Genomic DNA, 22,703 nt, shown 5'->3' with positions numbered 1-22,703 from the left:
CAGAGGTATTTCTGAGTGTGAGACTTGACATCAGAAGAGTTACAGGGTGTGTTAAGTGGTGGTGTCCCATCCTTTCAGGTTGTTGGCCTAAGGTAGGACTAAATATATTTAAATAGTGGAGTAGGGTGGTGTTAATATTTTTGTGAGTGTAGTGTCAGGGTATTTTTTAATTGTTTAAAGCAAAGTATAAGGGAATTGCACTCCCGTCTAGTAGGTGGCGGTAATGCAACATCTTGGATGCCAACCGCCGTTAAACCTCATCGAAGAAGAAATATCAGCGGGTACGTTGATATTTTGGCAACCTTTGCACTTCGACGCCAACCTATAACATTTCTCTATGTAAAAGGAAGTGAACAGTGACTAAGAACAATTTCCACGCTAGCGTTTACTGTTGTGATTATTTTAACTACACAGCATCATATACTTACGCCATGTAGTCTTTAATTCGCTTTGGAGATAGGACTCGGTTGATAGACGTTATATAGGTAACGCAAACTGCTTACAATGGCTGACTGTATGGTTTTTCACACTCAAATAGCCTCCATCATGGAGGTGCTAGCGAATGCAGCAGTGGCAGAGATTTGTAAACTCGTAGACGACGACTATGCAGTGTTTCGTTTGGAAATTTCTGAATGCCAGAAACAAAACAGGGCATTGCGGAGGAAATTACAGATTCAGGAACTGAAGGTGGCACGGGAGCGCGTAGACAGGACAATACCAGAGCGCGTCCTCGACAGTCGTCCCAGTAGTGTCAAGATCCTCGGCCAATTCAGAGGAATGGGAAGAGGTACTTCTCACAAAAAGCGGAGATTGCGCGGCCTGTCGCTGTTCATAAATGCTGTAGCTCAGAATTCGGTCTTGGTCAGATTTAGGATAGTATGCAATATTTCCGCTGAATACTTAGCTAACTTGCGCAAAGACACTCATATTCAAACCAGATTCTTGATTTACTCCATTTCCTATTTACTCAATGAAAATGTGATGCATGGAACATAACACATCAATGAATAGATAGTATATCAATAAGTTATGAGAAGTGTTACCTTGTATCCTTGCCAATTCTAGACAGTGTTTAAACTGTTAATAGTGTGAATATACTGTTGAGTATTGACAGTGGCTAATCTAACCACCTCTTCTCTCCAATCACTCTCTCAGGTGGCAGACATCTCACTGGAGGCCACAGGAGCTTTGTGAAGCCAGCGGGACACAATACATGGAGAGATGACCAACCAATCACTGTTCATGAGGGGAGTGGAACCTCAACCCAGCATTTTATCATGATAGAGGTTAGTTTAATAGTGTTGCATTACAAATTACAGTTACTTTGTAAATCAAATGTGTCCCGTTTGTTTCAGAAAGGCTCCCCTCAGCTATTCACTTCAGCTATCTGCCTTAAGGGAACTTGAGAGACTTCCCTACAACATTATCCAATACGCCATGGTTCCTTGTTTTGTAGATTGAGAATTTGCTTGAAATGTGTATATATATATATTAAAATGTATGTGTTTCCAAGGTAATGTACTTACCATATGCCGGTTTTCAACGTATCTGACGACCAAGAAGAAGCATAAAGCCGAAACGTTAATCATTAAATGTTTAGCTTTTTTTTTTGTACTGGCTGGCAATGTTCAGTAAAAAACGTACAGCGTAATCTAATAAAGGTTTTTATCGTCCTGTGAGTCCAACTTGAGCAGGCACGCTAACAGGGTTGCTGAGTTGTAGTTCAAATGAGACTTTAATAACTTATTCTTATTTATTGAGTGTTAAATATTTAGATAAAAGGCATCTCAATACACAAATACAATTGTACCTTCAAAAAGTATTCACAGCTCTTGACTTTTTCCACATTTTGTTATGTTACGGCCTGAATTGAACATGTATTCAATTTAAATGTTGTCACTGATCTCCACACAATACCTCATCATGTCAAAGTGGAATTTTGTTTGTAGAACAATTTAGAAATGAATACAAAATGAAAATCTGAAATGTATTGAGTCACATTTTCAACCCCTTTGTTATGGCAAGCCTAACGTTTAGGAGTACAAATCTGCTTAACAAATCGCATAATGTTGCTTGGACTTATTCTGTGTTCAATAAGAGGTTAACATGATTTTTGAATAACTAGCCCATTTCTATACCCCACACATACAATTATCTGTAAGGTCCCTCAATCGAGCAGTGAATTTCAAGCAGATATTCAACCACAAAGACCAGGTAGGTTTTTCCATGCCTCGCAAAGAAGGGCACCTTTGAGCATGGTGAAGTAATTAATTAGGCTATAGATGGTGTATCAATGCACCCAGTCACTACAAAGATACAGGCATCCTTCCTAACTCAGTTGCCGGAGAGGAATGAAATTTCTCAGGGATTTCACCATCAGGCCAATGGTGATTTTAAAACAGTTAGAGTTTAATGGCTGTGATAGGAGAAATCTGGGGATGGATCAACAACATTGTAGTTAGTCCACAATACTAACGTAAATGACTGAGTGAAAATAAGAAAGCCTATACAGAATAAAAAATATAACAAAACATGCATCCTGTTTGCAATTGGGCACTTCGGAAAGTATTCAGACCTCTTGACTTTTTCCACATTTTGTTAGGTTACAGCCTTATTCTAAAATTGATTACATATTTTTTCCCCCCTCAGTCTACACGCAAAAACAATTTCAGACATTTTTGCTAATTTATTAAATTTCAACTGATATGTAAATGTGATAAGTATTCAGACCCTTTACTCAGTACTTTGTTGAAGCACCTTTGACAGCTGTGAGTCTTCTCGGGTATGACGCTACAAGCTTGGCACACCTGTATTTGAGGAGTTTCTCCCATTCCTCTCTGTAGATCCTCTCAAGCTCTGTCAGGTTGGATGGGAACATTGCTGCACAGCTATATTCAGGTCTCTCTCGATCGGGTTCTGGCTGGGCCACTAAAGGACATTGAGACTTGTCCCGAAGCTACTCCTGTGTTGTCTTGGCTGTGTACTTAGGGTTGTTGTCATGTTGGTAGGTGAACCTTCGCCCTAGTCGGAGGTCCTAAGCACTCTGGAGCAGGTTTTCATCAAGGATCTCTCTGTACTTTGCTCCGTTCATCTTTCCCTAGATCCTAACTAGTCTCCCAGTCCCTGCTGGTGAAAAACATCCCCACAGCAAGATGCTGCCATCACCATGCTTCACCATAAGGATGGTGCCAGGTTTCCTCTCGAAGTGACGCTTGGCATTCAGGCCAACAAGTTTAATCTTGGTTTCATCTGACCAGAGAATCTTGTTTCTCATGGTCTGAGAGTCGTTAGGTGCCTTTTGTCAAACTCCAAGTGGGCCACCCTGACCAAGGCCCTTCTCCTCCAATTGCTCAGTTTTGCCCGGGCGGCCAACTCTTGGTGGTTGAAGAGTCTTGGTGGTTACAAACTTCTTCCATTTAAGAATGATCGGGCCACTGTGTTCTTGGGGACCTTCAATGTTGCAGAAATGTTTTGGTACCCTTCCCCAGATCTGTGCCTCGACACAATCCTGTCTCCGAGCTCTACGGACAATTCCTTCAACTTCATTGCTTGATGTTTGCTCTGACATGCACTGTCAACTGTGGGACCTTATAGACATGTGTGTGCCTTTCCAAATCATGGACAATCAATTTTATTTACTACAGGTGCACTCCAATCAAGTTATAGAAACATCAAGGATGATCAATGGAAACAGGATGTACCTGAACTCAATTTCGAGTCTCAAAGCAAAGTCTGAATACTTATGTAAATAAGGTATTTATAAAAACCTGTTCTCACTTTGTCATTATAGGGTATTGTGTGTAGATTGAAAAATGTTTTTTTTTTTTAAATACGGCTATAATGTAACAAAATGTGGAAAAAGTCAAGGGGTCGAAATACTTTCCGAAGGCACTGTAAATATGCAAAAAAATGTGGCAAAGAAATGAAAGCTTTCAATTCATGACATAAAGTTATGTTTGGGGCAAACACTACACATCACTGAGTGCCGTTCATATTTTCAAGCATGGTGGTGGCTGCATCATGTTTTGGGTATGCTTGTCATCGGCAAAGACTAGGGAGTTTTTTTAGGATAAAAGGTAACGGTATAGAGCTAAGCACAGGCAAAAACCTAGTGAAAAATCTGGTTCAGTCTGCTTTCCAACAGACAATGGGAGACAAATTCAGCTTTCAGCAGGGCAATAACCTAAAACACAAGGCCAAATATACATTGGAGTTGCTTAACAAGATGACATTGAATGTTCCTAAGTGGCCTAGTTACTGTTTTGACTTAAATTGGTTTGAAAATCTATGGCAAGAATTGAAAATGGCTGTCTAGAAAGGATCAACAACCAACTTGACAGCTTGAAGAATTTTAAAAAAAGAATAATGTGCAAATATTGTACAATCAATCCAGGTGTGCAAAGCTCTAATAGACTTACCCAGAAAGACTCACAGCTGTAACCGCTGACAAAGGTGATTCTAACATGTATTGTTTCATGGGTGTGAATACTTTTGTATATGAGATTTCTGTATTTCATGTTCAATAAATTTGCTAACATTTAAAAAAATATATGTTTTCACTTTGTCATTATAGAGTATTGTGTTTTCATTGGCTTGCAAAAGTATTCACCCCCCTTGGCATTTTTCCTATTTTGTTTCCTTACAACCTGGAATTAAAGTGGATTTTTGGGGGGTTTGTATCATTTGACTAACACAACAACACTTAAGATGCAAAATATTTTTTATTGTTTAACAAATAAAGAAATAAGACAAAACTTGTGTGCATTACTATTCACCCCCACCCCAAAGCTGCAAGTCTCTTGGGGTATGTCTCTATAAGCTTGGCAGATCTAGCCACTGGGATCTTTGCCCATTCTTCAAGGAAAAACTGCTCCAGCTCCTTCAAGTTGGATGGGTTCTGCTGGTGTACAGCAATCTTTAAGTCATCCCACAGATTCTCAATTGGATTGAGGTCTGGGTTTGACTAGGTCATTCCAAGACATGGAAATGTTTCCCCTTAAACCACTCGAGTGTTGCTTTTAGTGTAACAGACTTGCTTCCGTCCCTCTCCTCGCCCCAACCTGGGCTCGAACCAGGGACCCTCTGAACACAACAGCAGCCACCCTCGAAGCATCGTTACTCATTGCGCTACAAAAGCCGCGTTCTTGCAGAGCAAGGGGAACAACTACTTCAAGGTCTGAGTAAGTGACTTCACATCGGTTACACTCACCCCCCTTTTGACCTCATCCTTTTCCGCAGCAACCAGTGATCCGGGTCAACAGCATCAATGTAACAGTATTGCTTCCGTCCCTCTCGCCCCTACCTGGGCTCGAACCTGGGACCCTCTGCACACAGACAACAGTCACCCTCGAAGCATCGTTACCCATCGTGCCACTATTAGCGCGTACCACCACTAACCATTTCACATCGGTTACATTAGCAGCATGCTTAGGTTCATTGTCCTGCTGGAAGGTGAACCTCTGTCCCAGTCTCAAATCTCTGCAAGACTGTAACTGGTTTCCCTCAAGAATTTACCTGTATTTAGCACCACCCATAATTTCTTCAATTCTGACCAGTTTACCAGTCCCTGCCGATGGAAAAACATCCCCACAGCATGATGCGGCTACCACCATGCTTCACTGTAGGGATGGTATTCTCGGGGTGATGAGAGGTGTTGGGTTTGCGCCATAAAGTGTTTTCCTTGATGGCCAAAAAGCTACATTTTAGTCTCATCTGACCAGAGTACCTTCTTCCATATGTTTGGAGAGTCTCCCACATGCTTTTTGGCAAACATCAAACATGTTTGCTTATTTTTTTCTTTAAGCAATGGCTTTTTTCTGGCCACTCTTCCGTAAAGCCCAGCTCTGTGGAGTGTACGGCTTAAAGTGGTCCTATGGACAGATACTCCAATCTCTGCTGTGGAGTTTTGCAGCTCCTTCAGGGTTATCTTTGGTCTCTTTGTTGCCTCTCTGATTAATGCCCTCCTTGCCTGGTCTGTGAGTTTTGGTGGGCGGCCCCCTCTTGGCAGGTTTGTTGTGCCATATTCTTTCCATTTTTTAATAATGGATTTAATGGTGCTCCTTGGGATGTTCAAAGTTTCTGATATTTTTTTGTAACCCAACCCTGATCTGTACTTCTCCACAACGTTGTCCCTGACCTGTTTGGCGAGCTCCTTGGTCTTCATGGTGCCACTTGCTTAGTGGTGTTGCAGACTCTGGGGCCTTTCAGAACAGGTTTGTATATATACTGAGATCATGTGACAGATCATGTGCCACTTAGATTGCACATAGGTGGACTTTATTTAACTAATTATGTGACTTCTAAAGGTAATTGGTTGCACCAGATCTTATTTAGGGGCTTCATAGCAAAGGGGGTGAATACATATGTACACACCACTTTTTATTTTTTTGAAACAAGGTATTTTTTTCATTTCACTTCACCAATTTGGACTATTTTGTGTATGTCCATTACATCAAATCCAAATCTATTTAAATTACAGGTTGTAATGCAACAAAATAGGAGAAACGCCAAGGGGGATGAATCCTTTTCAAGGCACTGTAGTTGGGTGAGAAAAACAATCGATTTAATGCATTTTGAATTCAGGCTGTAACACAACAAAATGTGGAAAAAGTCAAGGGGTATAAATACTTTCTGAAGGCACTGTATATCTTATTTTTTCACCACCTTTCCATGAATTTGATATGCGTGAAGCCTATTAAAAACACGTACCTCTTGTGTCAGTCTACAGAGGCTGCAGGTCCTGGGGTCAAGCAGGAGAGGTCTGAAGGAGAGGAGGACCCACGGCACAGCAGAGACATCCAGACTGGATCAGCGACTGGAGTGGCGCCCCCTGTAGCCACGGCGGAACCCAACACCACCCCAGCGCAGCCTAGGACCCAATGCAGCATCACGGAGCTCAGTGGAACGCCGAACGCCTCCCTCAAGTCAGAGGACACCGAGACTTTAACGGGGCTGGGACAACTGGGCTGTCCTCCTGCTCCCCGCTCAGAGAATTTACTTTACGGTAGCCCGAGGATGGTTCTATCCCATCAGGACTCAGGTGACTCGTTACAGGCTGGCAATGATCCGTCTTGTTCATACGCTACAGAGATACCTGGTGACATGCCTGTGGGCTTAGATACACAGACTAATCCAATGAGAGGGGAAATGAACCTGCACAGTAGTAGTGTATACTCTGAAGGGCGCCTAGAAAAGAAAGAGGTTATAGTGGTAGATGAGGTGAAAGTGGAGGGTGATGCACCTCTGACATGGAATGTAGACGAGACTCACTTAAGAGAAGGACACTCACTAGGCAACACCAGTGACTTCTTAGACTACAATGTGGTGACCCACTCCCCTTTACTCACTTTCAGGGATCGTGACCCAGTGTCCACGTCGATGGCACCTTCTGATTCACACGGTCGCGTCCTTTTCGATCAGGTATTGAACTCAAACAAAAGGAATAGAGCTAAGGGTCAGGGAGGGGGAGCCATATCAGGCAATAGTAAAGAGAAACGGTTCCTCTGCATGTTCTGTAACAAAGCCTTCAGCTGCCCCCAGAAGGTGGAGATTCACCAGAGGGTCCACACAGGAGAGAAACCCTTCAGCTGTACCCAGTGTCACATGCGCTTCGCCCAGGCTTGCACCCTGAAGAGGCACCAAAGGGTCCACACGGGGGAGAAACCCTACAGCTGTACCCAGTGTCACATGCGCTTTGCCCAGGCTGGTAACCTGAAGATGCACCTGAAGGTCCACACGGGAGAAAGGTCTTCTGACATTTAGATAAAATCCTGCATTAAAGACTGATGAATTGTCATTGTTGTCAGCATAAAATATCCACAGATGCATTTGGAATACTGAGTAACATATTTCAGTTTCAGTGTTGAATATTCCTGGGTAGAATATTTCATCCAGATGTGTGATATATAAGCCTGAAAAGTCTGTTACATGTTGTGTTTATACTGTGTAAGCTATATGTTGGTCACAAATGCCTATTTCATTTCTTCCATTCAACTTAATTTTTTCCACAAGAAAATGAATTCAATTTATCAAATTCATTCAGTTTTTTGTTGAGACGTGTGGTTTTCACATGGTGTATTTAACACTTGTTTCTGTTTAATAAACACAAAATGCGACTTTTCATTCTAAGACTTTCATTGAGACTTTTAGTATACATCACATCTGATCTCACCCTATTCTTTATAAACACTGCGCTTATGTGAAGAAATAATAGTTTATCAACATTTTAAACTAAACGTTCTGATCTGTTGCATCAGCCTCATTGCTTTAAAAAAAATGTTGATGTAGCCGAGGCCTACTGGTTGATTAACTTTGATCTTTCGTCCCACAACTGTCCCAGAGTCTGTTAGGAATAGGCTATTTCTTTCTCGCACAAAACGACAAGCTGACCAATAGAATAGGTACTCTTTTCTACTATTGGGGATAGTAGATTGACATAGGCTAGTGATAATGCTGTTTGACTTTTCTTCAGCCAACAAGAAGAGTATCACTGTGGACAGTTATTCTAACATCTTCAATGTGCGCATCGGAATTCGGTAAGAAGGATGCACTTCTATTGAGCTGAATGACAAATGTCTGAATGTGATTTCTGTCATTCTGAGCACCGTGGGTGGACGCCTAATCAGGTTATGAACCTAATGCATATGGGTCCGGTACATTTCTCAAATGTCAGATAAATGAAAATGCTTCCAGTTAAATGTCCGGTATCACCTGTCACTTCCAGGAAGAGGAGGGTCCAGAGGTGCTGCTGGTGAAGGAGGAGGGGTGAGAGGAGAGTCTGGGGAACTCTGAGGGGACTATGATCATGGAGGACAACCAGACTACATCTCCTCCTGAACTTAGAGGAACCAGCTGAGCAGCACACGAACACACAGTCTCACTGAGGTGTGCCCAATTGTAAAGTAGAGTCTGAATAGTATTAGGTCAGAGCCCGAATCCACACAAAAAAGTGAGTGCTGACCTGCATCAGTTTTGCCTTTTAGATCATAATGAATAAGATTATATGTACAGATCCTAGATCAGCACTCATACTCTGATACATTTTGTCTTAAATGTGGGACCATGTCTTTTGAATTATCAAACCATTAAAGACTGCCAAGTAATCAAATCAACTAACATGTTTGCATAGTACTCATAGCAATCCCTCATTGCCCAATCAGAAGATGCTCCATATCAGATTTCTAAGTCCAACATCCTCCCACTCTGTATCTCTTACAGTCAGTAGACATGGAGGATGGGAAGCCTGATCTGCTGCTGGTCAAAGAGGAGACCGTAGAGGATGGACCAGAGAGCATTGATCTGCTGAGTGGACTAAAGATGGGGGAGCAAGGTAAGGGAGAAATACTGTACATATAACCTACATACAGTAATAGATCTTCAATGGGAATAGTGATGCACCTGGCTATTGGGTTATTCCACCAATTAGGTGGCTTTTGAGTAGTGTAACTTGGCGTAAAAAATAAAGAACACATATTCAATTTAATAAAAAAACACTTTATCCAATCTAAAAAAAAAAAGCATATTAAGTACCAAATAAAGTAACAGGGTTGACCATAACAGGGTTTAGAAATTAATCTTAAATCAGTCATGAATCCCCTTGTGAAGGGGAATGGTTGGCTAAACATGACTGTTACCATGGTTACTCCATGATAGTCTTAAAGAAATAGCCTCTACAAGGCAGAATATTGAATAAAATTATATTTGCAATTTTCAAAAAAATAGTAAAAAAAAAAAAATATTCAGCATTTTGGCTTGAGTGGAAACTTTCCTGATCCAAATGCACATTTCTGCCCAACATAGAATTCTATGTAATTCAATGTCGGGTCTTCAGCCTAGGGGAATGGACCCTTCTTATGTGCAACAGGAAGGGACAATTGAATGCAAGCTTCACAAAAAACAAAAACATTTCTAGCCTATCTATAGGTAACAGAGTTGATGTGTTAAGCTCGACCCATTCCCATTCCGTTTCCCAACACAAAACACCAGAATATGTCCAAAAAGAGTAAAACCAGCTCACCTGATTTTACACTATGATTTCACGATTATATGTTCTATATATGTTATATGTCTTTTGAAAATAATATTTTTTTTACTGTAAAATTAGGGACATTAAAAAAAATGTTTAGCTTAAAATGAATCACTAATCACAAATAATAATGAAGGAGCTCCCACATATGCTGAGCACTTGTTGGCTGCCTTTCCTTCACACTGCAGTACAACTCATCCCAAACCATCTCAATTGGGTTGAGGTCGGGTGATTGTAGAGGCCAGGTCATCTGATGCAGCACTCCATCCTTCTCCTTCTTGGTCAAATAGCCCTTACACAGCCTGGATCACAGTTTTGGGTCATTGTCCTGTTGAAAAACAAATAGTCCCACTAAGCGCAAACCAGCTTGGATGGTGTATTACTGCCGAATGCTTTAGTAGCCATGCTGGTTAAGTGTGCCTTGAATTCTAAATAAATCACTGACTGTCACCAGCAGAGAACAATCACACCACCTTTTCCATGCTGGGAACCACACAGGTGAAGATAATCCATTCACCTACTCTGCGTCTCACAAAGACAGTGGTTGGGAAAAAAAAAAAAAAAAAAGAAATCGCAAATTTGGACTTATCAGACCAAAGGACAGATGTCCACTGGTCTAATGTTCATTGCTGGTGTTTCTTGGCCCAAGCATGTCTTTTCTTATATTGGTGTCCTTTAGTAGTGGTTTCTTTGCAGCAATTTGACCATGAAGGCCTGATTCAGGCTGTCTCCTCTGAACAGTTGATGTTGAGGTGTGTCTGTTACTTGAACTCTGTGAAACATTTATTTGGGCTGCAATCTGAGGTGCAGTTAACTCTAAAGAAACTTATCCTCTGCAGCAGAGGTAACTCTGGGTCTTCCTTTCTAGTTGCGGTCCTCATGAGTCAGTTTCATCATAGCTCGATGGTTTTTGCGACAGCACTTTAAGAAACTTTCAGAGTTATAGAAATTTTCCGCATTGACTGACCATGTCTTAAAGTAATGATGGACTGTCATTTCTCTTTGCACTTTGCTTATAATATGGACACATGGTCTGTTACCAAATAGGGCTATCTTCTGTCTACCTTGTCATAACACAAATGATTGGCTCAAATGCATAATTATCCAATGAGGTTGCAGGGTGGGCCTAATGGCTCAGTGGACACAGCAGAGAGAAAGAGAGAGCAATGACTTGGTGCACATATCTGGACCTGACGTAGTACCAACTTTTCGGGGACCACTTTTGGCTTACGTGCTAGTTTCAGAACTACTGGCTACAAATTATACAGAAGTACCAGATAATCTCTTTAAAGAGTGGCCTATCGGGCCTCCCGAGAGGCGCAGTGGTCTAAGGCACAACATCGTAGTTGCAAGCTGTGCCACTAGAGATCCTGGTTTGAGTCCAGGCTCTGTCGCCTCTCCCGAGTCCATACAGGGGTTGTAGTGATGAGACTAACTACCAATTGGCAACCACGAAAATGTTGAGAAAAACAGGTAAAAGGAAATATATATATATTTTTTAAGTTGCCAATCCACTTAAATCCAATATTTCACCAAAAAAAAAAGTCTTAAACTAGTCATATTTTGGTCATATCAGAATATGACCATTATATAACATCATAATGACATGTGCCTGTTGGTATGGAGTACTGTCTCATGTGGTCTCACCCTCTCAGGCCCCAGAGCTTTACTGGAGTGGGATTTTTTTTGTTTTTGTGGAATAATGTTATTTTCCCTATCCCCAATAATATCATGTAATTTTCTTTTGTCTATTTTTTCACCCCATCCAGTTGGTGGCGGCAATATACCTTTTGCGTGAAATTCGCAACAAAACTTCACCTAAGAAGTAGTAAACGGAAGTAAGCGTTGACCAGTTAACATTTTCATTGTTGTCATTTAGACATTTATTAAACCCATGGAACTCAAAATATTACTAATTTAACTACACAGCATCACATACTTGCCCCAGGTACTCTTTGATTCGTGTTTGAAACAGGAGTTGGTTAAGGTTGTCTAGGTAAAGTTAGCTGCTAACGTTAGCAAACAATGGCTGACAGTGTGGTTTTTCACACTCAAATAGCCTCCATTATGGAGGTACTAGCGAATACAGCCGTGGCAGAGGTCTGTAAACTCGTAGATGACGACTATGCAGTGTTTCGTTTGGAAATAACTCAAAACCAGAAAGAAAACAGGGCGTTGCGAAGGAAACTACAGCTACTGGAACTGAAGGTGGCACGGGAGCGCGTCTTCGCCAGTCGTGTCAAGATTCTTGACCAGTACAGAGGAATGGCAAGAGGTACATTTTGCAAGGCCCAGGCTGCGGGGGCTGCCTCGGTTCATATAGCTCAGTGCCTGTCGCCCCGTTCCCCTTTGTGCATGTGTGTCTTTAGATGTGTTAATCAGAATTGGATCTTGGTCAATTTTTGGATAGTTAGTATGCAATAATTCACCTGATTACTTAGCTACCTTTCCCGAAGACATAATAGGTTCGTTCCACGTCTGCTTAACCAAAACCATCACATTGTTTTAAGTGAGTAAATTATAGATAATGCAGTAAATCAAGAATCTGTTTGATATTGGGTTGTTCCATTTGATTTCAGTCACTTTTTGACCACATCCCTTTTGATTTGAACGAAACTTTCTATACATATTTGCTTATGGTAGAAGTGGTCAGAAAATATTTAGGAGATAGATGTGCTCAAAGTTGACGCGTTTTACATACCCCACCCTACCATGAAACATCCATGTCTAAATCACTGGAAAATAGAAATGATTGAGTTGTATATCATTTAAAAGCTTACAAACATGGTTGTCAAACTATTTAATACTTGATTTATTTTTAAACTGTTTAAAAAAATTTTTTTTTACCATTAACGTCAATTATCTAAAAAGGCTAAAAACAGCTACTTTCTCAGAACTGTTAATTTCTGACTACTTATATCATGGGCAAATGTGTATAAAAGTTTAGTCCAAATTAAAAGTTGTGCTGTCAAAATATAATTGAAATTAAATGGAAAGACATCTACAATATCATCTAACTTGATTTACTGCATTTGCCATGATTTACTCATTGAAAACAATCAATAGTATATCAAGAAGTTATATCCTTGCCAATTGTAGACCATGTCAATAGTGTATAATATACCATGAAGCATTGACAGTAGCTAACCTAACCTCTTTTCCCCCAATTACTATCTCAGGGGAAGGAGATCTCACTGGAGGCCACAGGAGCTTTGTGAAGCCAGCGGGACACAATACATGGATAGATGACCAACCAATCACTGTTGATGAGGGGAGGGGAACCTCAACCCAGCACATTATCGTGATAGAGGTTAGTGTAATAGTGTTGCATTAAATATTACAGTTACATTGTAAATCAAATGTGTCCGTTCATTTAAGTAAGGCTCCCCTCAGGTATTCACTGTACAACATATACATTGAAAATGGCGCCGGAAAAGGCTGACGTTTTACATGTCCCCAACCGATAGTGTTTTTGTTTGTTTATTTGCGTGGTTTGTAACTTATTTTTTAAACGTATTTTGTACATATTGTTTCTTATGACCGAAAATAACTTCTGGACATCAGGACTGCGATTACTCACCACGGACTGGCAGAATCCTTTTTTTCCTTTGAGTCCGACTCGAATGATATACTGCTTTTTCGGGAACAGGCCCAGATCCCCGTGATTTGCGTGAAGAGGAGGCAGAGAAAAAGGAGCTAGAGGGCAGGCTGCCTTCTGAGAATTAGTAGACGATTGAATAAAGCCCCAATTCCTTCCATTCTGTTAGCAAACGTGCAATCTTTGGAGAATAAAATCGATGACCCACGCGGAAGATTAAATGACCAACGGGACATTCAAAACTAATATCTTATGCTTCACGGAGTCATGGCTGAACGACGACACTATCAACATACAGCAAATCCCGCTATGCCCTCCAACGAACCATCAAACAGGCAAAGCGTCAATACAGGACTAAGATCGAATCATACTACACCGGCTCTGGCGCTAGTCAGATGTGGCAGGGCTTGCAAACCATTACAGACTACAAAGGGAAGCACAGCTGAGAGCTGCCCAGTGACACAAGTCTACCAGACGAGCTAAACTACTTCTATGCTCGCTTCGAGCCAAATAACACTGGAACATGCATGAGAGCACTAGCTGTTCCGGAAGACAGTGTGTCACTCTCTCCGCAGCCGATGTGAGTAAGACCTTTAAACAGGTCAACATTCACAAGGCCGCAGGACCAGACAGATTACCAGGATGTGTACTGCGAGCATGCGCTGACCAACTGGCAAGTGTCTTCACTGACATTTTCAACCTCTCCCTGTCCGAGTCTGTAATACCAACATATTTTAAGCAGACCACCATAGTGCTTGACCCAAGAACACTAAGGTAACCTGCCTAAATGACTACCAACCCGTAGCACTCACGTCTGTAGCCATGAAGTACTTTGAAAAGGCTGGTCAAGGCTCACATCAACACCATTATCCCAGAAACCCTAGACCCACTCCAATTTGCATACTGCCCCAACAGATCCACAGATGATGCAATCTCTGTTGCACTCCACACTTCCCTTTCCCACCTGGACAAAAGGAACACCTATTTGTGAAAATGCTATTCATTGATGACAGCTCAGTGTTCAACACCATAGTGCCATCAAAGCTCATCAATAAGCTAAGGACCCTGGGACTAAACACATCCCTCTGCAACTGGATTCTGGACTTCCTGACGGGCCGCCCCCAGGTGGTAAGGGTAGGCAACAACACATCAGCCACGCTGATCCTCCACATAGGGGCCCCTCAGGGGTGTGTGCTCAGTCCCCTCCTGTACTCCCTGTTCACTCATGATTGCACAGCCAGGCATGACAACAGTGGTAGGCCTGATCAACGACGAGACAGCGTACAAGGAGGATGTCAGAGACCTGGCCGTGTGGTGCCAGGACAACAACCTCCCCCTCAACATGAATAAGACAAAGAAGATGATTGTGGACTACAGGAAAAAGAGGACAGAGCACTCCCCCATTCTCACCGATGGGGCTGCAGTGGAGCAGCTTGAGATATTCAAGTTCCTTGGTGTCCACATCACCAACAAACTAACATGGTCCAAGCACACCAAGACAGTCGTGAAGAGGGCACGACAAAACCTATTCCCCCTCAGGGGACTTAAAAGATTTGGCATGGGTCCTCAGATCCTCAAAAGGTTCTACAGCTGCACAATCGAGAGCATCCTAACTGGTTGCATCACTGCCTGGTATGGCAACTGCTCGGCCTCCAACCGCAAGGCACTACAGAGGGTAGTGTGAATGGACTAGTACATCACTGTGGCCAAGGTTTCCGCCATCCAGGACCTCTATACCAGGCGGTGTCAGAGGAAGGCCCTAAAAATACTCCAGCCACCTCAGTCATAGACTTTTCTTTCTGCCTCCGCAAGGCAAGCGGTACCGGAGCGCCAAGTCTATGTCCATAAGGCTCCTGAACATCTAATCAAATGGCTACCCAGACTATTTGCATTGCCCCCCCCCCCCCTTCTCCCCCTCTCTTACACCGCTGCTACTCTCTTATCATTTAATAATTTATTCATAGTCACTTTAATAACTCTACCTACATGTACATATTACCTCAACTAACCGGTGCCCCCGCACATTGACTCTGTACCATCGGTACCCCCCTGTATATAGTCTCACTATTGTTATTTTACTGCTGCTCTTTAATGACTTGTTACTTTTATTTCTTAGGGGCTCGTAAGTAAGCATTTCACTGTAAGGTCTACTACCCCTGTTGTGTTCGGCGCATGTGACTAATAAAATTTGATTTGACATCCTCATTTATCTGCCATTGGGGAACTTGTAAGACTCCCCTAGGACATTGTTATACAATTCAACTCATGTACTGGTAACAACCTCCTCTTCTTGTGTCAGTCTGCAGATGCAGGTTCTGGGGTCAAGCTGGAGAGTTCTGAAAGAGAGGAGGACCCATGGCATAGCAGAGACACCCAGGCTCGAGCGGCTGTAGAGCCCCATGTAGCCACAAAGGACACCCCCACCATCGCCCCAGCACCGCCCAGGACCCGACGCAGAATCACGGAGGTCAGTGGAACGCAGAACGCCGTCCTCAAGTCAGACACCAAGACTTTAACTGTAACACACAGGCTCCTACACATAGGATCTGACCACAGATCAGACCCAGAGAGACTGGGGCTGGGGAGACTGGGCTGTCCTCCTGCACCTGGCTCAGAGTATTTACCTTACGGTAACCCAAACCCGAGGACTGCTCATTCCCTTCGGGATTCAGGTGATGCATTAGAGACTGGCAATGATCGGTCTTCTTCTTACGCTACAGAGATGGACCCTGGCATCATGCACTTGGGCTTAGAGACACAGACTGATCTGTCTAGAGGGGACTGGAACCCCTACCGTAGTAGTGTATACTCTGAAGAGCCCGAAGAAAGAAATAAGAAAGGGGAGGGTCTGGTCATAGATGAAGTCACTGTGAAAGTGGAGGGCAACGCTCCTCTGACATGGAATGTAGATAAGACTCACTTAGGAGGACACTCACAAGGCAGAGATTTCTTAAATTACAGGGAAAGCTTAGAGACAAATCCAAATGTCACAACCCACTCCCCTTTACACACGGTCAGGGATCATGAGTCAGTGTCCATGTCGATGGGACCTTCGAAGTCACAGGACCGCGTCCTTTTCGATCAGGTATTGAACTCAAAGGGCCAAAAGGCTAAGGCACGGGGTAGAGGAGCAACATCAGGCAAAAGTAAAGAGAAACGGTTCTTATGCATGTTCTGTAGCAAAGGCTTCAGCTGCCCCCAGAAGGTGGAGATCCACCAGAGGGTCCACACAGGGGAGAAACCCTTCGGATGTACCCAGTGTCATATGCGCTTCGCTGAGGCTGGCAACCTGAAGAAGCACCAGAGGGTCCACACAGGAGAGAAACCATTTGGCTGTACCCAGTGTCACATGCGTTTCGCCCAGGCTGGTCACCTGAAGAGACACCAGAGGGTCCACACAGGGGAGAAATAATACAGCTGGTCCCAGTGTGAGAACAAATTCTCCAGCCAGCACCAGCTGAAGATGCACCCGAAGGGCTACGCGGGTGAAAGGCGGTTCACCTCTACGCAATGCGGGAAGAGGTTCAGAGATGAGCTACTTCAGAATACACCCGTAGAAAAAACATTCCACACTATAGCCTCTGATGTTTAGATCAAACACTGCATTAGTTTAATTTTCATTATAACCAGATAATCAGTGTTGAGTATTCCTGTGTAGAATATTGCATCCAGACATTGTGTGATATACACTGAGTGTACAAAATATTAAGGATACCTGCTCTTTCCATGCCAGACTGACCAGGTGAATACAGGTGAAAGCTTTGATCGCTTATTGATGTCACTTTTTAAATCCACTTCAATCAGTGTAGATGGAGGAGTAGAGAGGTTAAAGAAGGATTGTTAAAGCCTTGACACAAGAGACATGTATTGTGTATGTGTGCCATTCAGAGGGTGACTGGGCGAGACAGAATATATTTATATATTTAAGTGCCTTTGTAAGGTGTATGGTATTACAGTCGGAGTGAAACAAATTTCTTGTAAACAAACTATAGTTTTGGCAAGTCGGTTAGGACATCTCTTTTGTGCATGATACAAGTCATTTTTCCAACACTTGTTTACAGACAGATTATTTCACTGTATCACAATTCCAGTGGGTCAGAGGTTTACATACACTAAGTTGACTGCCTTTAAACAGCTTGGAAAATTCCAGAAAATTATGTAATGGCTTAAGAAGCTTCTGATAGGCTAATTGACATAATTTGAGTTAATTGGAGGTGTACCTGTGGATGTATTTCAAGGCCTACCTTCAAACTCAATGCCTCTTTGCTTGACATCATGGGAAAATCAAAAGAAATCAGCCAAGACCTCAGAAAACAAATTGTAGACCTTCACAAGTCTGGTTCATCCTTGGGAGCAATTTCCAAACGCCTGAAGGTGCCACGTTCATCTGTACAAATAATTGTACGCAAGTATACACACCATGGGACCACGCAGCCATCAAACCGCTCAGTAAGGAGATGTGTTCTGTCTCTTAGAGATTAACGTACTTTTGTGCAAATCTATCCCAGAACAACAGCAAAGGACCTTGTGAAGCTGCTGGAGGAAACGGGTACAAAAGTATCTATATCTACATAACCTGAAAGGCTGCTCAGCAAGGAAGGCACTGCTCCAAAACCACCATAAAAAAATCCAGACTATGGTTTGCAACGGCACATGGGGACAAATATTGTACTTTTTGGAGAAATGTTCTCTGGTCTAATGAAACTAAAATAGAACTGTCATCTCAAGACATCATTCAGGAAGTAAATGCTTGGTTGCAAATGGGTCTTCCAAATGGAAAATGAATTAAGCATACTTCCAAAGTTGTGGCAACATGGCTTAAGGACAACAAAGACAAGGTATTGGAGTGGCCATCACAAAGTCCTGACCTCAATCCTATAGAAAATGTGTGGGCAGAACTGAAAAAGCATGTGCGAGCAAGGAGGCCAAGAAACCTGACTCAGTTACACCAGCTTTGTCATGAGGAATGGGCCAAAATTCACCCAACTTATTGTGGGAAGATTGTGGAAGGCTACCCAAAACGTTTGACCCAAGTTAAACAATTTAAAGGCAATGCTACCAAATATTAATTGAGTGTAGGTAAACTTCTGACCCACTGGGTATGTGATGAAATAAATCATTATTTCTACTATTATTCTGACATTTCACATTCTTAAAATAAAGTGGTGATCCTAACTGGCCTAAGACAGGGAATGTTTTCTAGGATTAAATGTCAGGAATTGTGAAGACTGAGTTTAAATGTGTTTGGCTAAGGTGTATGTAAACTTCCGACTTCAACTGTAGATGACAGGCGCACCGCTGCTGGATTTTTCACGCTCAACAGTTTGTGTGTATCAAGAATGGTCCACCACCCAACGGACATCCAGCCAACTTGTAGGAAGAATTGGAGTCAACACGGGCCAGAATCCCTGTGGAAAACCTTTGACATCTTGTAAAGTCCATACCCCAACAACTTGAGGCCGTTCCGAGGGCAAAAAGGGAGGGGGTGCAACTCAATATTAAGAAGGTTTCAATGTTTTGTAAGTAATGTGTTTGATTCTAACATGTATTGACTCAGGGTTGAATACTTATCTAATCAAGAGTTTTATTTTTCATTTTTTACTTACAAATGTTAAATTTTTCTTACACTTTGACAGAGTTTTGTGTAGATCGTTGGAGAGAAAAAAAAGACAATTTAATCCATTTTAATTCCACTTTAACAACAAAATTTGGAAAAAGTAAAGATGATATTGTGTTTGTACTGTGTAGGCTAAATTATGTTCACAAATGCCTATTTCATTACTTCTATTCAACAACTTAATTTTTTTCCCAAGACACTTTTGTTGAGAAAATGAATGCAGATTTGTAGTGGAGACATGTGCATGTTTGGTTTTCATATGGTGTATTTAAAATGAGTTTTGTTTAATAAAAACAAAATGGGACTTTTCATTCTAATACTTTTGAAAATACTTGTCTCTCTTTAGTATACACCGTCTTATCTCACCCTATTCTGTATACACCTGACAGCACATTGTAACCAATATACACTTACTAAATATGTACCCATTTATGTACCCACTTACTACATGTACCCATACACTAACAAACACCTACTGTACATTTCAAAAATAGTTAAGTCTATTGATATTTATGTCTACCATGATGGCTTTAACAACAATGAAGTCATTCTGTAACTACAGTATAGGACTCAAACGTAGTGGGGATGGGTAAACACTCCATGTTGAAAGTGTGTTTATCTGTGTGTACGTACCTGAGGGAGTGTATGTCTGTGTAATCTGTATCACCTGTCTCTACTAGGATGAGGAGGGTCCAGAGGTGCTGCTGGTGAAGGAGGAGGGTCTGGGGAACCCTGAGGGGACCATGGTCATGGAGGACAACCAGACTACATCTGCTCCTGAACCCACAGAGGAACCAGCTGAGCAGCACAGGACCACACACAGTCTCACTGAGGTGAGCCCACTGAACTACTGTCTGAATGGTATTAGGTCAGAGCTCGTATCCACAAAGCCTCTCAGAGTCGGAGTGCTGTTGTCTTATCAAACCATGAAAGTGTGTAAAGTAATCAAAAACGAACATGTTTGCATAGTATTCATAGCAATCCCTCATTGCCCAATCAGATAATGCTTCATAGCAGGGTGCTCATATCAGATTTCTTGATCCAACATCCTCTCACTCTGTATCTCTTACAGTCAGTAGACATGGAGGATGGGAAGCCTGATCTGCTGCTGGTCAAAGAGGAGACAATAGAAGACGGACCAGAGAGCATTGACCTGCTGAGTGGACTAAAGATGGGGGAGCAAGGTAAAGGGGAAATAATTACAACTTATGTTTGCATACAAAAACACACATCTTAATTTGACCAGGTAATTGACCCCAAAAAAATCCATATGTAGCGTTTTCTCTGACACGTTTGTAAAGTCTATTTTCTAACCTCTTCCTGTAGGTGGTTGGCTGGAGGGCAACAGATTAGACTGGGTGGCCAAATTGGATTCCAAGACTCAGACGGGTGCAGCCAAGGTCCCAGGGGACGACACCACCGAGCAGGCCAGGACCAGAGGCGACAGTCAAAACTGTAACTCGGCCACTCAAGAACATTCAATGTCTTCTTGGTAAGCAACACCAGTGTAGATTTATCCTTGCGTTTTAGGTTATTGTTCTGCCGGATGGTGAGTTAATCTCCCAGTGTCTGGTGGAAAGCAGACTAAACCAGGATTTCCTCTAGGATTTTTCCTGTGCTTAGCTCCATTCTGTTTATTTTTTATCCTGAAAAACTCCTGTCCTTAATGATTACAAGCATACCCATAACATGATGCAGCTACCACTATGCTTGAATATCGGGAGAGTGGTACTCAGTAATGTGTTATGTTTGTGGCAAATCCAATACAACACTTTGTATTCAGGACAAAAAGTTAATTGCTTTGCCACATTTTTTGCAGTATGACTTCAGTGCCTTGTTGCAAACAGGGTGCATGTTTTATTTATATTCTGTACAGGCTTCCTCCTTTTAACCCTGCAATTAGGTTAGTATTGTGGACTAGCTACAATGTTGTTGATCCTTCCTCTGTTTTCTCCTATCATAGAGCCATTAAACTCTAACTGTTTTAAAGTCACCATGGGCCTCATGGTGAAATCCCTGAGCTGTTTCCTTCCTCTCCGGCAACTGAGTTAGGAAGTATGCCTAACTGTATTTTTGTAGTAACTGGGTGTATTGATACACCATCTAACGTGTAATTAATAACTTCATCATACTCACAAATCATGTTAAACCCTATTATTGCATACAGAGTGAGTCTATACAACTTGCTAAGCATATTTTGACTCCTGAACTTTAGGCTTGCCATAACAAATCTAAATGTAATCAATTTTAAATTCAAGCTGTAACACAACAAAATGTGGAAAAAGTCAAGAGGTGTGAATACTGTATTTTAAAGAAGTGAGCTCAGCTAACCTGTCAGAGGATGGGCAGAGGGAGAGAACGAGAGAGGAGCACCCTGGAGCACTGGATATGAGGGAGGATGTAAATTATGCATTGAATGCACCATTTACCATGGCAGAGGTGAAGACAGCAATAGGCAAGGCTGGGTTAGCTTCACCTGGGAAAGATGTTTGCTTTGTCATATTGGACCATGTCCGCGATGAGGCTCTGGATAATGTATTGGATTGAGGTCAAAGCTTTGTGATGGCCACTCCAATACCTTGACTGTTGTCCTTAAGCCATTTTGCCACAACTTTGGAACTATGCTTGGGGTCAGTCCATTTGGAAGACCCATTTGCGACCAAGCTTTATCTTCCTGACTGATGTCTTGAGATGTTGCGTCAATATATCCACATCATTTTCCTTGTTCATGATGCCATCTATTTTGTTAAGAGCACCAGTCCCTCCTGCAGCAAAGCACCGCCACAACATGATGCTGCCACCCTTGTGCTTCTATTCAGTTCTATTTTTGTTTCATCAGACCAGAGGACATTTCTCCAAAAAGAACGGTCTTTGTCCCCATCTGCAGTTGCAAACCGTAGTCTGGCTTTTTTATGGCGGTTTTGGAATGGTGGCTCCTTCCTTGCTGAGCGGCCTTTCAGGTTATTTCGATATAGGACTCATTTTACTGTGGATATATTTAGATACTTTGGTACCTGTTTCCTCCAGCATCTTCACAAGGTCCTTTGCTGCTGTTCTGGGATTGATTTTCACTTTTTGCCCCAAAGTACTTCATCTCTAGGAGACAGAACACGTCTCCTTCCTGAGCGGTATGACGGCTGCGTGGTCCCATGGTGTTTATACTTCAGTACTATTATTTGTAAAGATGAACGTGGTACCTTCAGGTGTTTGGAAATTGCTCCCAAGGGTGAACCAGACTTGTGGAGGTCTGCAATTTTTTTTCTAAGGTCTTGGCTGATTTCTTTAGATTTTCCCATGATGTCAAGCAAAGAGCAACTGAGTTTGAAGGTAGGCCTTGAAATAAATCCAGAGGTACAACTCCAATTGACTCAACTGATGTCAATTAGGCTATCAGAAGCTTCTAAAGCCATGACATAATTTTCTGGAATTTTCCAAGTTGTTTAAAAGCACAGTCCACTTAGTGT

At 42.2% G+C, this 22,703-nt stretch overlaps 2 protein-coding genes across 2 annotated transcripts; both read left to right on the top strand.

Annotated features, from left to right (window-relative positions):
- The first annotated feature begins 324 nt into the window (after positions 1 to 324).
- On the top strand, positions 325 to 8,121 carry LOC139418925 (uncharacterized). Its single transcript, XM_071168712.1, has 3 exons — positions 325 to 787; positions 1,156 to 1,286; positions 6,721 to 8,121. Exons 1-3 carry the CDS (start codon positions 505 to 507, stop codon positions 7,759 to 7,761), a joined length of 1,455 nt encoding a protein of 484 aa, XP_071024813.1. The 5' UTR covers positions 325 to 504; the 3' UTR covers positions 7,762 to 8,121.
- Positions 8,122 to 11,967: 3,846 nt separating this feature from the next.
- LOC139419309 (uncharacterized) lies at positions 11,968 to 20,735 on the top strand. The gene is made up of 6 exons (XM_071169253.1): positions 11,968 to 12,299; positions 13,204 to 13,334; positions 15,922 to 16,089; positions 19,920 to 20,072; positions 20,312 to 20,423; positions 20,566 to 20,735. The coding sequence occupies exons 1-6, from the start codon at positions 12,050 to 12,052 to the stop codon at positions 20,733 to 20,735; spliced, it is 984 nt and encodes a 327-aa protein (XP_071025354.1). The 5' UTR covers positions 11,968 to 12,049.
- Positions 20,736 to 22,703: the final 1,968 nt, after the last annotated feature.

The sequence above is a fragment of the Oncorhynchus clarkii genome, chromosome 10, assembly GCF_045791955.1.
Source record: "Oncorhynchus clarkii lewisi isolate Uvic-CL-2024 chromosome 10, UVic_Ocla_1.0, whole genome shotgun sequence".
Classification (NCBI taxonomy): Eukaryota; Metazoa; Chordata; class Actinopteri; order Salmoniformes; family Salmonidae; genus Oncorhynchus; species Oncorhynchus clarkii.
This window is presented reverse-complemented; position numbering and strand designations above follow the sequence as displayed.